The sequence below is a fragment of the Scophthalmus maximus genome, chromosome 20 (assembly GCF_022379125.1).
Source record: "Scophthalmus maximus strain ysfricsl-2021 chromosome 20, ASM2237912v1, whole genome shotgun sequence".
Taxonomy (NCBI): Eukaryota; Metazoa; Chordata; class Actinopteri; order Pleuronectiformes; family Scophthalmidae; genus Scophthalmus; species Scophthalmus maximus.
Genome location: NC_061534.1, coordinates 13,657,206 through 13,672,756, shown reverse-complemented (window position 1 = coordinate 13,672,756; position 15,551 = coordinate 13,657,206). Strand labels below are relative to the sequence as shown.

Below are 15,551 nucleotides of genomic sequence, written 5' to 3'. Positions count from 1 at the left end.
GGTTTCCAAACTCCATCATCTTTCCCATTACAACCCAACACGACCTACTGCAGAAACAATCTGTCGCCCAGTTGAACAAAGGGCTGTTCTGTGGCAGAACTTATTGTAACCCACTAATAGACAGAATGGGCCTGTGTTGGAAAAGGACCAAATTATGTTTGTGTGATGAATCCTATAGCCATTTGATTTGCACCCGACTGTGCAGTGCACTTCTAAACTTGAAAAAAAATGTCTTTAATGTTGAGAAAAATGACCTGGGGTTCATGGTCTACAGCAAAACTACCCGGGACTGTGGGGAAAAGATGTAGCCTGGATGCAAATATGAAAAATAAGCTGTTTCAATCAGATAATATTAAATGACGTGACCAAAAATAATCTATTTTGACCTTATGAATATAGACAAGAGGGACTCAGGTAGTTTGTGAATAAAAACAGTAATACTACAACAGAGTAAAAACACAAAATTACACATATGCATGCATTCAAAAATCACAGAGATAAAAAAACTTAATGTATCAAATGTGTTTATTATTCAGACATTGCAGATTATACTATTAATCTAAAATGATACAACTAGATCACTATTATTATAGTTTACGTGGTACTTGTATTTTGTGTCAATTGAGTCAATTCTAGCTATTTTATTCACCTATGGGGGGTTTCATCTGGTAACAACATATCTTCTTTTTGTTTGTTTATGAATTGATCACATGTGGTGTGTGAAAAGCAGCACTGATTTCCAAGAAAATGAAAAGACTCTCCTCACAATGATCCATCCACCTGTGCAGTTCCCACTTCCCAGGAACAAGTGTGTCACATTTCCAATCTTTGGGTGGGGAGGACGAAGTCGTGTGCTGGCTTCCCTCCCAGCTCCGGGTTGCATCATGCCTGGGAACTTTGCTCCAATGAGGGGCTTGCTTTGTGCTTTGAAGAGGAAGAGCGAGAGACACAGTGGGAGAGAGAGGGACACACACACACACACACACAGAGAGAAGAGAGAGAGAGAGAGACACACACACACACACACACACACAGAGAAGAGAGAGAGAGAGACACAGACACACACACACACACACACACACACACATACAGAGAGAAGAGAGAGAGAGAGAGACGGGTGCAGCGTTGCCACCAACAGGACGGAGATTCAAAAAAACCAAAAAAAACATCAAGTGCTGTATTTTCCTCTTGTGGCTTTTTTGTTTGTTGGAGACACGGATCCTTGCGCGCCGCTGCGTCTGGCTCGAGGACGCTTGTGTAAAGGAGACCACCCTCCCGAGGACGGGACCTCCGAGGCGCAGCGCGTCGACAATGGACAGTGTGCGTCCCCGCCACCGGCAGGTCGCCGTTGGAGCCGCGCGCCACGCGCACGCGGGACTGTGGCGCGCCTGAGCCCGCTGCGGTCTGACGGTCACTCCACACATGGTTACTTGTTGAGCCGGGGGTAGGGGGTTTTGTTTGTTGGTGCTGTTGTTGGTGTTTTGTGTGTTTGGCCGCGTCGGGGATCGGCCGCAGTCAGGAGCCCGCGATGCCCGCGAGGAACAGGTACAACCTGGTGGACGATGTGGCCGACTCGAGGGTGCCGCTGCACAACGAGGAGGCGTACCAGCACGGGATCTCGTTCCAAGCCAAGGTGAAATGGACCTTCCTCTCATGTTAACGCAGCTCTCTATTTGATCACACTCCATCCAGAGCTGCGCCGGCAGGTGCACTCAGCTGGGATCCATCATGAAGTTTGAACACATGGCAACACACACACACACGCACACACACACACACACACACACACACACATACATGTGGTTTATCGCTGCAAGTGCACCGTGGCATTGCAGTCTCGCCGGAAAAAAAGGTAAACTGCAACATACATTAAGGCAACTTTGACTTATACTGACCACAATTGTGATGCTGAAAAATGAACTAATCTGAGTGTATTTTTCAGCTTTTCCCAAATCCATTGAGCTGTTCTAATAGCAGTTGTGCAGCATTTCGGTTTTAATTGGTCACAGGCTGCAGCTCTTATTTTCATTCACATCTCATTACCCCAACATCTCTTTTAGAAATCGACCTTTCCGAGTTTGACAAATAAGAAAAAGTGACATATTTTAACGGAACCAGAAAAAAAATATGTTTGGCACTCCTGCCAGGACAATGACTCCAACAATCAACCGATCATCAGAATATTTAGAGATTAATATCATTCTGTCACTGGATTAATCATTTCAGCTCTGATGCACACACATCAGGTGATCCCTAACATAATATTCTCTGCATTGACTGTAACTGTTGATTCGTGTTGGGGGTTGATCAGGAAACAGAGATCACGTGGTAAAAAGTGTCCAAAGTTCAATCACAAGGCTGCTTGTGTATCTCCCACATTCTATCTTATCAGGCCTGCTGAAGCAGCGTGCTCATCTCAGTCTGTGGCCCTTTCTCTGCATTTCTTGTCGCATTATGTTTTTGCGAATACAGTCGTATCATAAATCCACATTTCCCGGTGTGGCTATAACACAAAACAAAGAAGTAAGCCACTTAAACACATCACAGCCGTCCTTCCACATATAGCAGCATCAGATTTCACACACAGTAAGGCATTGTCACATTTGGTCCCAAATACGGAAGTACCGGCGGCCATGTTTTCTGTTTACACTTCAGTTTGTCTGGCTGTTTTAGTTTCAGGCTCATTCCTGGTCCCTGGGAGCCACTGTTTCTTTAGTGGTTCTTTTGTGAGCGCAAATGGAGCTGAAGAAGCTGCACACACACTCCATGGCAGTGATGGATCACATAGCTTAAGTGAGAATAGCTGCAGAATGTTAAACAGGAGTGTGCGATTTCATTAATGATACCACTGAGCTGTAAGCGTGTTCGACGAGCAACAGTCTGGTGTGTTTCTGATTGTTTACCGCAGTACGTGGGATGTCTCGACGTGCCCAGGCCCAACAGTCGGATGGAGATCGTGGCAGCCATGAGGAGAATCAGGGTAAGATGACGCACGCACGCACGCTCACATGCACACTCACACACGCAAACTCACAAACTCACACCAATCTTCCGTCCAGCATTGTGTTTTTTTTACATGATGGAAGACAGAAACTATGTTTACAATAACGCACCAGAAGAATGCACGGCTGTCGGGTGAATTTTGCACACAGACGGTCGTGACTCGTGCACCGGCTGGACAACAGATGACGACTGCTGATGTGGGAAAGAAAAAAAGCAATAAGAGGAGAGAGGTGGATTGTGTGGCTTTTGTCTGCTGAACAGAACACTGCCCTTTCAAAATAAGTTGGTGAGAGGTGAAGGACACAGTGTGTCTCTTTGCTATCGCTGCCTCTGATAGTTTATTAGATAGTTTATTAATCAACCTCTCTCTGTACATTCCTTTGAGCTTTAGTTTTCTCACATTCACTCTCTTTTCATATAATAGTTCGGCTTTGTGTGTTGTTTTTTTCCCCCATAAAGGTTTATCATTAGTATTTTCTATAGGGATCAATCATATAGTAATTTTTCTCTCTTGTGGTCCCAGCGGCCAGCGTTTTCCTCCAGAAGCTAACCAAATCCGAATTAGACAGCCGGGGTGGCTGTCTAATCTGAGAGTGTCTCACAAGACTAGCTTGGTTCTCTCTCACACACGCACGCACGCACGCACGCACGCACGCACGCACGCACGCACGCACGCACGCACACACACACACACACAAACACACACACACAACAAGGTTCTTATGGTTCTTATCCCTGGCTGAGTGACTATGCGGAGAAGAAATGTGTGATTTTTTTTTTTTGGAGCCACTAAAAAGCCATGATGTGCATTTATCCTCTGAAACATGCATGAGTTCCGAGGCACTACATTCAGATTTCTTCTTTTTTTAAATGCCATTTTGGGGGAATCCTCCCATGTTTGGCCTTCAGGGCTCTCACTCTGTTTCGGCATCTGTAGAGTTCAACAGTGGGTGTGTATTGGGAGTGCTGCGTGCATTTCAAATCAGAGGAACCCCAGAGTTAGAAAATAGAGATATAAGGAGAGACTTAACTAAGCCCACCTACAAAAGTCTATGAAAGCAAAGAACAACCATTGAGGCGCCTGTGTATATACGTGTCGATGGGCAGATAGTGATTCCTAAAAGGACAAATCAATAAGGTTGTAAACAATGATCATCAGGGTGATGACGCTGCAGGCTGAGGCAGAGCATAAAACGGGAGCAGGTAGTGGCAGGCAAGCAAGATGCCTTTAATTGCAACAAGAAAAAAACTAAATCTCTGGGGGGGAAACAAACAGTTTGTTTCAAACATCAAATTGAAATCTGTCTATCAGCAACTGCAGCCTTTATAGGTTATTGCTTGAAAATATACACAGTGCTCGGTCGTGGTTATTTTTGTCTGAGTGTGTGCTCACATGTGGATGCACACATGTCGTGTTGTTGGGTTTGTCTATCTCTGAGCACGGAGTTCCCTTGGGGTCCAAAGAAAGCATTGCATCAATAAAGAATGAGTGAGTGAGTGTATTAAGGTTCCAACTCTCAGCCTATTGTATGGAATAATCTTTGTTTTTGAATGACTAATTGATGAACGCTGCTTTATAAAATCCCCGGTGGCAAATGTAAAGTCAGGAGAGTTGATCTATAAAAAAACACGCCTCTGATTTATTAACTTGTTGTGAGTTGAGTGTGATCTCTGCTGACAGTGACTAGAGAGAAGTTCCTATTCATAGCCCTCTGTTATTACACTGACCGGTGGATGGCTCTGGCTCAGTTTTGACTGAGTCATGTCGCCTTCGCAGCAGGGGCCTTTAAAGTAAGTGTAACTTTTTTTAAACAGCGAGTGACCACCGTGCGCAACGCAGAAATCGCAATATCATTACCTTGCTTAAACTGACCTCAGTGCGCCCTCCGGCTCAAAAGGAATTTAGTTTTGGGAACATTTTGGGAAATATGCTCTATTGGCGCTCTAGAGGAGGGTTACGTGAGCAGAACGATTGCATCAAGGGGAAAGAGGTGATTAGAGACAGATTCGCCCCAGGTCGGTGGAAAGTGACTGGAGGTCAATAGCAAAGACCTGGGGTCTCTGGAGATCTCAGTCCGAGTCTGAGCTGCACATGAACACAAACGTGTTCACACAAACACAGCTGGCACGTCCATCGCCAGGCCAGATGTGTTCCCCTGCCTCTGAGTGTTTATGCTAAGCTAAGAGAGTGGCGTTGATCTTTTCACGTAAAGCTGGGAAAGAAGGCGAATAAGCACATTTCACTGCTCCTTAAAAATAAAAAAAGTAAAAATGACTTAATTTAGTGACGATTGACACGAGACCACAAGAGCGGACGAGCGCACATGAAGTGAACAATACTCCTGGCTTCATTTGGGAGACAAAAAACCAAATCAAAGTATTCATCTGTAGCCATGTTCATTCACCAAGAAGAATCCAGAAGAAGGTCGAATTTCTTCGTCTTTTCAAAGTTACACTGACTTGTGGAATTACCAGTGCCCTTGTTGTTTGTTCAGCCCCCGGTTTCATGCGCATGATTGTATTTTTGTGCCGACCGCTTATTTTGTGTGTGACTGTGAACCCCTCTCACACTGTGCCACACTGTGGGAATGCAAACACGTGAACGCTTTCAAAGGGCAGGCGCGCGCGGCGTGTTTGGGATTGGACGTCAAGTCCAATGTAATTAGCTCTGCGTAGATGGAATATTGGCCCGGCCTTGCCGACTTCCCCCCTCAACTTTTCACAGAAGCGAAAGGCCCTGTCTTTAATTTAAAAGCGCGGCCCTTTAGCCGAGGGACTGCGCAGTGACTCTGTGGAGTTGAGTGTGATTAAAGAGGGCGAGGGAGGAACTGCCGGCGCTGCAAGAAAAAACTGCAGCGGGAGAGTGCAAGTCCTTGAATCGAGAGGGGTTTGCTCGGTGGCTGGCAGAGCCACAGTCATCTCATCTCCCTCGGCTAATCTCTTTAGTCTCAGTTGATGTGAGGGTAAAACGGGAGCGCACATCTGAGGAGAACAGAGGGCGAGCGCGAGTAACGCAGCCTCACCAACTCTGAGTGAAATGTAAATCTGGGTTTGATAGAGCAGAGGAACTGAGCTAGTTGAGTCAAGTCTTCAGCTGATTCTTTTTTTTAATCCTTATTATTATTATTTTTTTTTTTATACCAAAACACACACTGGCACAGCACATACTCCTGCCATTCCCACAGCGAGAAAGTGAAAAGATACAATTTTGTATCCCGTGGATCTTTTCAGAGTAGTTTTTTTTCCCCGTTAAAACCTTCTCCCATTATGGCTGACTGGTCCTACTGTGTTGGTTTATAAGAATTTGTTTCATTCAGTTTGACCAGTGGCATAGAAACCACCCCATTGGTGTGCAAGTGCATTCACACGTGGTTTTTTTAATGTATGGCTGAGAAGGTGTGTGTGTGTGTACGTGTGTGTGTGTGTGTGTGTGTGTGTGTGTGTGTGTGTGTGTGTGTGTGTGTGTGTGTGTGTGTGTGTGTGTGTGTGTGTGTGTGTGTGTGTGTGTGTGTGTGTGTGTGTGTGTGTGTGTGTGTGTGTGTGTGTGTGTGTGTGTGTGTGTGTGTGTTTGTGTGTGTGTGGTGATACCCCTTGCATTTTAACAACCTCCTCAAACGAGGGCCGAGTGACAAGGGCTGGAATTTCCAAACTATTTGCTGGACGCCACTGTCTCTCTACAAAAAGAAACTATTCTCTCCTCCTCACCTCTCGTCTCCTCCTCACCCTCTCTCGTATTCCCTTATCTCCATCCCCCTTCCCTCCACTGCTTTCTTCTGTCCATCCCCTCACTCTCCTCCGACCGAAATAGACCCGTCTCGATTTAGCCGATCCCTGGCTATCTACTCTAGTGCTGACAGGAATAGATTTTTGTTTTAGGCGGAGGGCAGGCTATGCATGCATCCCCTTTGAATTTGCTCTAATGGGATTCTAAGCCTCCCTCGCATGTCCGTCAGGATGCCAAGAGTCTCCCTGGAAATTGCATGGCTCCACTCCCTCCACATTTGTCCCTGTGTCTGTCTGGAACACTTCCGTGAGATCTCTTGTTTGCCGTGTGAGAGAGAAGCAAACTTTAATCTTAAACTTTAAAGAGGCGAACTTTGTTGTTCCTTTTTTGTTTTGTTCCCGTCATTTCAGTATGGGTCGGCTGAGTCTGTCTCAGTCCGCTGTGAGCTCTCTTGAACTGTCAAGACTCAGTCAGGAGCAGATGTTTGGCAGTTGAGAGGGATGTAGTGGGACCCGGACCTGTCACAGAGGGCAACGGAAATGTTGACATCACTTGAGTTTCACTTTGTGCGCTTTGGAGTCGCTTAAGACTTTTACTCAAACTGCGGACAGAAGAAAAGACAGTTTAAGATTTTGAGAGGCAATGAAAGTTACATAATTGTAAGTAAAGTAAGTCAATTTTGGCATTACATCTTCCTGTTACGGTCGGTGGCTGGGCTTGAGGATTCTGTCAACAGAAAGCCTTGACATTTTTACAACTGCCAAATCAGTAAGATTCAGGCACCAGTATTAGAAAGCATCTGTTTGTTATGAAGCATCTTGTTTCTCTTCTACATGCTCACGTGGCCACTTGTCACTCATCCATACAACGCTTAATACACAACCTCCACTGGAGAAACCGAGAAATGTTCCCCCTGTTATTCTTTTTTCTTTCCTTCTTTCAAGCCCGAAGGCTTTTAAACTTACACGCACACACACACACACACACACAGAGATAAGTGAGAAAACCATACGCAGTGTGAATGCGTGTAATGCACAGAACAGGCACTTCACTCTCGGTCTATAAAACCAAAGATAGAATAAAGACACATGACGATTGAACAACACATCCGCGCATCACAATTACACTCCCTGCATGTCCCAGAAAACCAGGAGAGAAATGAGAGCGCAGCTTAACTCCGGGGGGGCCAGAGATCTATGGCAAAGTGGGGACGGTTGGCCGGGTGTTGTTCTGTGTGCATTCACATGTGTAATTGTGGGATATGCTGTGTTTAGGGAGGCTTGGCACATAATGAGGACCACTGTTTTCACTTTGTATTCATGCTCGCTTTAATGGCAGATGTACAAGAGCATAGTACGTGACCTAAATGTGTACTGGATTAGACGTGATCTCAGCTTTCAAAGGGTGCAGTTACCCTTTGTTTGATCAGGGCACTGGAGAATGGGGGGCCCCCATTTTCATTATTTTTTCTTGATTAACAGTCATTTCAGTATCAGTCACAATCCAGCACCAGTGTTTGAAATCATGCCCCTGTATGACCTGCTCTGTTAAATAAAGGTGGATAATGGCATAAAAGGAAATCTATCAAATTCCATTTGCAAAATGTATGGTTCCAATAGTTGTTGAAAAGAACATGCGTCCTTCTCTTTTCTCTTACAATAATTCTTTATTTATTCAGAGGACAAAACAACTGTCCAATCTAATGATTTTGCTAGCTGCTTGCGTAGTGACAGTTCATAAGTGAGCGTTTGAGGAGCCTGCAACAACAGAGGTTCCATGAATGTGAATGGTGCAACACCGCTAACGGACACTCTCGATTCCCTTTACTTGTAGTTCAACACGAAACAAGTTGCCTGTTGGTCAAATGTGTGACAAGTTTACCAAAGTTGTTGAATTAGAATTTTGTAAAGGACCCAAAACACGTCCATGCATGCCACTATTCAATTAGCAGTTAGCACGGCCTTGATCACCCGCTTCTTCCTCCATTTTGTTTTATGAGCGTTTGTCTACTGATAGGTCAATAGGACAGCAATATGTCAAGAACTTGAACAGGTCCAGTTTGAATATTTATTTGTATCCAACAAATGCACGGGTATTTGTTAATGCAAAGTGACACTGTCCACTATTTTTGCTGTATTCTGTGCTTTGCTCCGGCCCTTTTTCCCCCCACTGGTGTGTGTGTGTGTGTGTGTGTGTGTGTGTGTGTGTGTGTGTGTGTGTGTGTGTGTGTGTGTGTGTGTGTGTGTGTGTGTGTGTGTGTGTGTGTGTGTGTGTGTGTGTGTGTGTGTGTGTGTGTGTGTGTGTGTGTGTGTGTGTGTGTGTGTGTGTGTGTGTGTGTGTGTGTGTGTGTGGAAAAATACACTGAAGAGACAGCAGGTCTTTGCCCACATGGATGGACTGACAGGTGGTGAGCTGTCCCTGCCTACTACCAGCATCATGTCGCACGCACACAAAAACACGCAGGCTTCTGCTTTCATCATCTGCCCTAAGGCTGAGCCGAGTCATTCAGCGCCACAATTAGTCAAGTCTTGTATACTCAGATCCCCCCCACACACACACACCACTTGCCCCAAACAAGCACTATCCTAAGAAATGACATTTTCTAAAGCCATGAACTCAACCCTGCTGCAGAGACCCGAGGCCACATTTTCTCCACAAACATTCCCTGACCGCTACTGTCTGCAGGCTCAGCACGCAAAGTCAGGGTAGTTATGGCATTTTGGCTTTCTGCTTCTATTGGATGAACGGAAATAGAGCATGCGGTTTGTTGTCGGGGCTGCACAATTGATCAAGAAATACTATCAAAATGTCAATATTGCCCCGTGCAATATCCAAATAGCAGGAGGTACTGGAAAGTCGGACAGGTCCTTGAAATTCAGCTGTCACACAAATTGATCACGGTTCACATTTTCAACCAGATGAGCTGCATAGAGGCAGCTTTATTTTTACTCGATGTGGGGCCATTGCAATATGTCAGGAAGCCCAAGCGTATAGTTCCATTACAGTGCAAATGTCCCCGTGGAACTCGTAAACAGAAACTCGCTGTGAACTGCAAAAACTGTGAGCAATCCAAACATTACTTTGCTCTGCTGCAAAGCCTTCTGCAGCATATCTCAAATACAAACACAACTAAAGTCAACAGACTGTGTGTTTGTGTGTGTGTGTGTGTGTGTGGGGGGGGGGGGGGGGTACTTTGGGTGTGTGCCTGCACCTGTATATCTGTGGTCACGTGAGCTCATTTGCATCAGGCTGCTCTTTTGTCCTTGTTTCTGCACGGAGAGTTTTATCGGCTAAGGAAGATAAAACAAGACAACGGGAATAACATGAGCAACACAGACTCTAGCTTTAAAAATGACCATGGCAATGAATCAACACCTTTTTGACATAATAAAGACTGAAACACTGGATCCTACTCCTGATCTACTCCTGACATCTAAAATGTGTCAGGGAACTGACAGCTTCCATTGTACTTCTTAGAAGCCAAAAGAAACAAAAATTTGGATTCTTTAGACGACTCTTGGAACGTCAGCGTCGGCCACTTGGTCTTGTTCGTATAAAATACGTCGACAGACACAGTCATGGTCCCCAGAGGTTGTGCCCGACTAACTTTGCTGATCTGAACTAGTGGCACCATGAGCTTGGCATTTTTAGTTTTGCTTGAAATATCTTGACAACGATTGGATGAATTCCCCTTAAATTTGGTACAACTTATGTTGTCCTAAGGTATTGGGCAAAACATTAATTGGCCAAGAACCTAATAACAAAAAACTTGGCAAAACTAATGACATTCCTGTCCACCTCACCTGTAATTTATGTTGTGTGCTGACTGGTTAAATGTTAGGATGCCAATGTGCTACAGAAAATCTGATCTGAACTCTGTCGTTAGAATGCAGCCTCACAGAGCTGCGAGCATTACTGTGGAGTCTTAGTCTGGTTAAAGTACAGATTTACTTTCAAGCATCTTTTGTAGTGGAACAGGATCATCTGCACCTGCTTCTCGCTGCATGAGGTCAGTGTTTCATATGCATTACCGTTTGTGTCTTGTCTCTCACGCTCTCTGCTTGCCACTGAAAGTGATTCTTTGTTTGCCAATTTACAAATTTGTTCCGGTCGTCCTGATTGTCGCGACAGAAAGGTTCGATTTGTTCGATTGCACGGTTTGCCTCAGTTCATCTTTTGATGAATGTTCACGCTGCTCCTCGGTATTAATCTGCGGATCTGAAATAAACCCCAAATGCCATGCTACTCCTCTCCCTGGCAACCAGCTCTGCCGCCGAAACATGTCTTCCTCAACTCATCTCCATGTTTGGGAAGGGCTCAAAGTGTGGTACGGGTAGAAACTAAGGCTGATCAGCTTGTATCATTGTACTCAGAGATAACCTTTCCAAATTTGCTTTTCATTAATGGAAATGTGTCTTTTTACGTGTTTTTATTCATATTCACACATATTACACACATTTTTCCACTTATTCTCGGTATTACTTAAAATAAACATGTCAAGTTTGTAAGTTGTGCCGCTCTGCCTGGGAGCCTTCTTTCTTAGCACGAGTAGGAAGATAAACTGGGCCTTTTGTAGTATGGTATCGTTTGTTGGATAATAGTTGCAGGCTTTTGAGCTGGCAGATAGGCTGCCCTACTTCTAAATGTGATTTGGAGTTTGTAGTGTATATGTCTGTGTCTGTGCATTCGTCTCAATCCCCTCATCTTGTTCCAGCGTGCTACATGGAAAGCCTCATGGTCTCATTCTCCCGCTCCTATCGTTCAACCTCCCCACACTCTCACATTCTCTTTTTGTGTCACTACCTTGATCTCTCCGTCACTAGCCACATTCAATCTGCTTTCTTTGCCCTAGTCTCAGGTGTGTTTGGTTGGTTTAAACATGCAGGAGGCAGTTGGGGTTTTAAGTAATGTTAAAGTTCTATACTGACATCTGGTGAAAACACGTCCATTACCTGCACCAGACTCTTGTCGCTTTAACATCTTCCTGCTGACTATTTGGAATAATAACATTCTTGTTTTCCAAATATAGAGAAAGCAGAAGCATAGCATTTTCAAAATAATGCTGCCCTCAGACCCAGACAGATCCTCATCTTTAACTGGGCTGGGTGTGTGTGCTGACTTGAGCAGGAACATGAATCCTAGATGCTGGTAGCCAGCCTGCGCCCTTTGGTTGTAATGTGGGGTAAACAGGTATGACGTAGTTTGAGGGATGGAACTTATTTCATTCATTTGACATTTAAAAGTCAACGGCACCTACAGAGCAGCTCACTTAATAACACATTATATCAAAGATTGATTTGCACCTAGTCCATGTGTGTTGAAACAACACTCTTTGATTTCAGGGAGATATGGCTGCTTCCTGGCCAGGAACAGTAACTTATCATTTGTGATGTTGCTTAACCAGGAAATGGCTGTGCTCGGACAAGAATTAGTTCGACACATAAATACCCTGTTTTTAAACAGATACATGGATAAAAGAATATTTACACAAAGTACGCTTATTTTAACTCTTTGTTCTTGAAGTGTTTTCATATTTGCAATGGCTATGAAATTGAAACAGGATATTTTTGGCTTAATGCAACCCATCAGCTGTCAATCAAACTGTAAATCACAGTGGGGGTCCTCATATTTCCACAAACAATGAGGCTGATCCTGGAGATCTGATATATTGTCACACAATAACAATTATTTTTGTAGTGTATCATGGAATATATGGTAAGGAATTGCAGAATATCAGAGCTGAAATAATTAAGTCTATTACTCAGTACGTCTATCAACAGAGAGATAATCTGACACTATTTATTGTTTCAGTCATTTTTCAAGCAAAAATAGTGAGAACATGAGAGAGAAATGACTTGCAGAGATCAGCCTATAAATAATTTTTGGTGGGGTTTGGGTATTTCTGTTTTTTAAAAATATATCGTAGACTAAATGATTAATTGATTAAGCCAGTTCATACAGTAAATATATGAACACTCTGTTTCCACTGTTTACATTTCCACAGTGCACTTCATACCTACAATCTGAGTTTGACTGCTGTGCGGTTCACGGATGCTTTGAGCAAAACCGAAGACTTGTCAGTGGGATTGTGTTTTGTGTTTCAGTCCGTCAGGGCACAACGGTCGCTCTTTGTCATACTCTAATTGGATAAATGATGTGAGCAAACTGCTTCCTCTCATCCTGGGGATTTCAAACTTCTTCAACACTGCCGTCCACACAGCAACTAACAGGATAATGTACTCTCTGCTGCCCAACTGACGGGGCTAATGTGACTGTCGCTCGGGATCTCACAGAGGACCGTGGCCCTGCCTGTCAAACTGTCCGTTCATTAATGCTTGTCATTTTGACAGCAACAGGTTTTAAATAGAATTGATGGAGGGAATAGAATCAAAGCTCCATTTACAGCTACTGAAAATCTTTCTCAAACAACAAAAGAACGAGGGATTAATGCCATGCGATTTAGTTTAGTACGGTTTATATAACACATTGCTCTGAAGCGAAAGTTCGAGATTCTGTTTTGCTGTATTCATTGTTATCTTCTCTTGCATCAGCCCATCAGGGCCCGAAAAAACGGAATAGGTAATGAGGATGGAGACAGCCCATAAGCCGTCTAATCATATGCACTGGAGGCATTAGCATATTTTTAGAAAGTCAATTTCCCAAACTTTGTACTTTTGTGATGTTGTCTTGAGGAGCTTCACTTTGAATAACTTGATCCCAATTGAATTTCTGTGTTTTTTGTCTTTTTTTTGTCACTTTCTGTCAGTATGTGTTTGGGGGTTATAGTAAAGTCTGAGTTCCTCTGATGTCTTTCCCATTGTCTCTGGTTCCCTTTTGTCTCACCTTACATAAAACAAGCACAGCAGTGTTAAGACTCCTTGACATTATACTGGCCCCAGTATCTCAGCTAAAAGTATTACTGGACTCACTTTCCCCTATAACCATTGCTCACGCTCACAGTACAGTGGATATGAAACAAAGAGATCTCTGTCACCAAACTCCTGTCACTTATGGATACTATTACACCAGCCAATCAATCCTGAAGGTCAAATCAACATGATCCATCCAAATAAATATCCTGAACATCCTACACAAACAGTGACTGACTGGCCTTCAACACTTTGTGTTTCCCTTTTCCAAATATAGAATGAATTTAATTCTAGCATGGGGGTGCAGATAGCCTACATTTTTAGTCATCCTAGTGGCAAAAGTTGTATCTATTGTAATAACATCAATCATGGTTCCCAGGTGATTTAATCCACATGCGGTGCTAAAGTCTTTAGGGAACATCATCTGGGAACCATGATTTTGTGCCAGTCCACCTCTTGGCGGCTCTAGACAAGACCAAAGGATCATAATTGCAGTATTGAGTGAAAGGTCTAAACAACTATTGATTGTCATAGTAATTTGCAAACATATTCATAATCCTCATACTCTCCCTGGGATAAATTGTAATAATTTAAGTGACCCCATAATTTTAATCTAGCGCCATCATTTTCATTTGTGAATACTTTGGTTTTGTGTCCAAATACCTGAAACACTGATGGCATTCCCATAAGCATCAGCTTAAGCCTTGTGATGCTGACATGCATTCAGCTCGGAGCACAACTCATCCCCAGACCAACCTTTGATTAGCCCCACAAATGAAGAAACTGAATAAGCTAGTTGATCATATTAATAAAATGGATGCAGGCGTGATCTACGGCACTTGATACACAGCAGATGCAGATATTTTGCGAGTGGTGCCATGATTTGAGCACTTGTTTTGGGTGTAACTTTGTATTGAATTTATACAGTGATTGATGCTTACTGCAGACAGCAGGAAGCATGATATCAGTGCCATGTGGTGTGGCACTCTTTTCCCAACCCCTCTGTTGTCAGAATCAAGAACAGTTTTAGTCTTTTTGTCAAATGCAGTGTAGTCCATTTAAAGTGCAGCAGAGCGCTTTAAAAGTAAAACACAGTCCATGTCAGTTTGGACATAACAGGTGGAGGTTGCTGGTGTAGTGTGGTACATGAGGAGCTGTGTCAGTCCCCTCAGACATGGATTTAAGCTACTCATGATTGAGCTCCATGAAAGCTCTCACACACTGCTAAAGCCTATTCCAAGGGGGGCTTTTTGGGACATAATTGCATGTATGGCACAGATGGCGGCCCTGATTCACACCCCATGTCTACTCCCCCAAAGCAGGGTTAACATGAGGCTAAGCGTTTTGGCCTCAAACCTGACATTGTATTCATTGCATTATTGAACGATATGTCACCTTAATTATTGTTGCCTTTCGTGTTTTATTGTTCTCCCTGGTCTCCTGTCACCATGTTACCTCAGTTACACCAGTTGTAGGCTCCCGTAGCGTCCTTGCCCATTCGCATTTGTGTTTTCTGTTTGGCCGATGGCAGACGTGGAGAGCTGCAGTTGAAATGTGAGCCGGGTTAATCGAATGCAGAGGTTAGTTCGAACAGATTCCAGGTTATTATCTAATCCATATTTTTTCACTGGAAGAATTATATGCTCAATAATCTGTGCTTCTGTCATCCGTCATTTGTCTACATGTTTCAGCTCGAGAACTCTAGTTCAGAACTGTCAAAGTGGAGAAACTGCTGCAAAAGATCTTCGTGTTGACTCATACTAAACATATATATGACATCGATGTAGATCAGTGATGGTTGCGCCCCCCCCGCCCTGGGTGCTAAGGGGGTTTTAGGGGCTGGTGAACTGACAGCGTTTACTGTCCCAGTAATCCTATTACTCTGACTGGTGCTTTTCCAGACTGGTGCATTTGGACAGAACCACAATCACCATCCTTCTGGTCCCTGTGTTAAC

At 43.9% G+C, this 15,551-nt stretch overlaps 1 protein-coding gene across 3 annotated transcripts in view; it reads left to right on the top strand.

Annotated features, from left to right (window-relative positions):
- The first annotated feature begins 1,004 nt into the window (after positions 1–1,004).
- Positions 1,005–15,551, top strand: part of si:dkey-34e4.1 (carboxyl-terminal PDZ ligand of neuronal nitric oxide synthase protein) — a 48,757-nt gene continuing 34,210 nt past the window's right edge. Inside the window, exons 1-2 of one of the 3 annotated variants that reach the window (XM_035608553.2) lie at positions 1,005–1,633; positions 2,909–2,980. In XM_035608553.2, coding sequence (XP_035464446.2) covers positions 1,529–1,633; positions 2,909–2,980 — 177 coding nt within the window. In that variant the 5' untranslated portion in view covers positions 1,005–1,528. Of the gene's footprint in view, positions 1,634–2,660; positions 2,794–2,908; positions 2,981–15,551 lie in introns of those variants that run through there. The other 2 variants (XM_035608551.2, XM_035608552.2) reach the window with 2 other exon arrangements.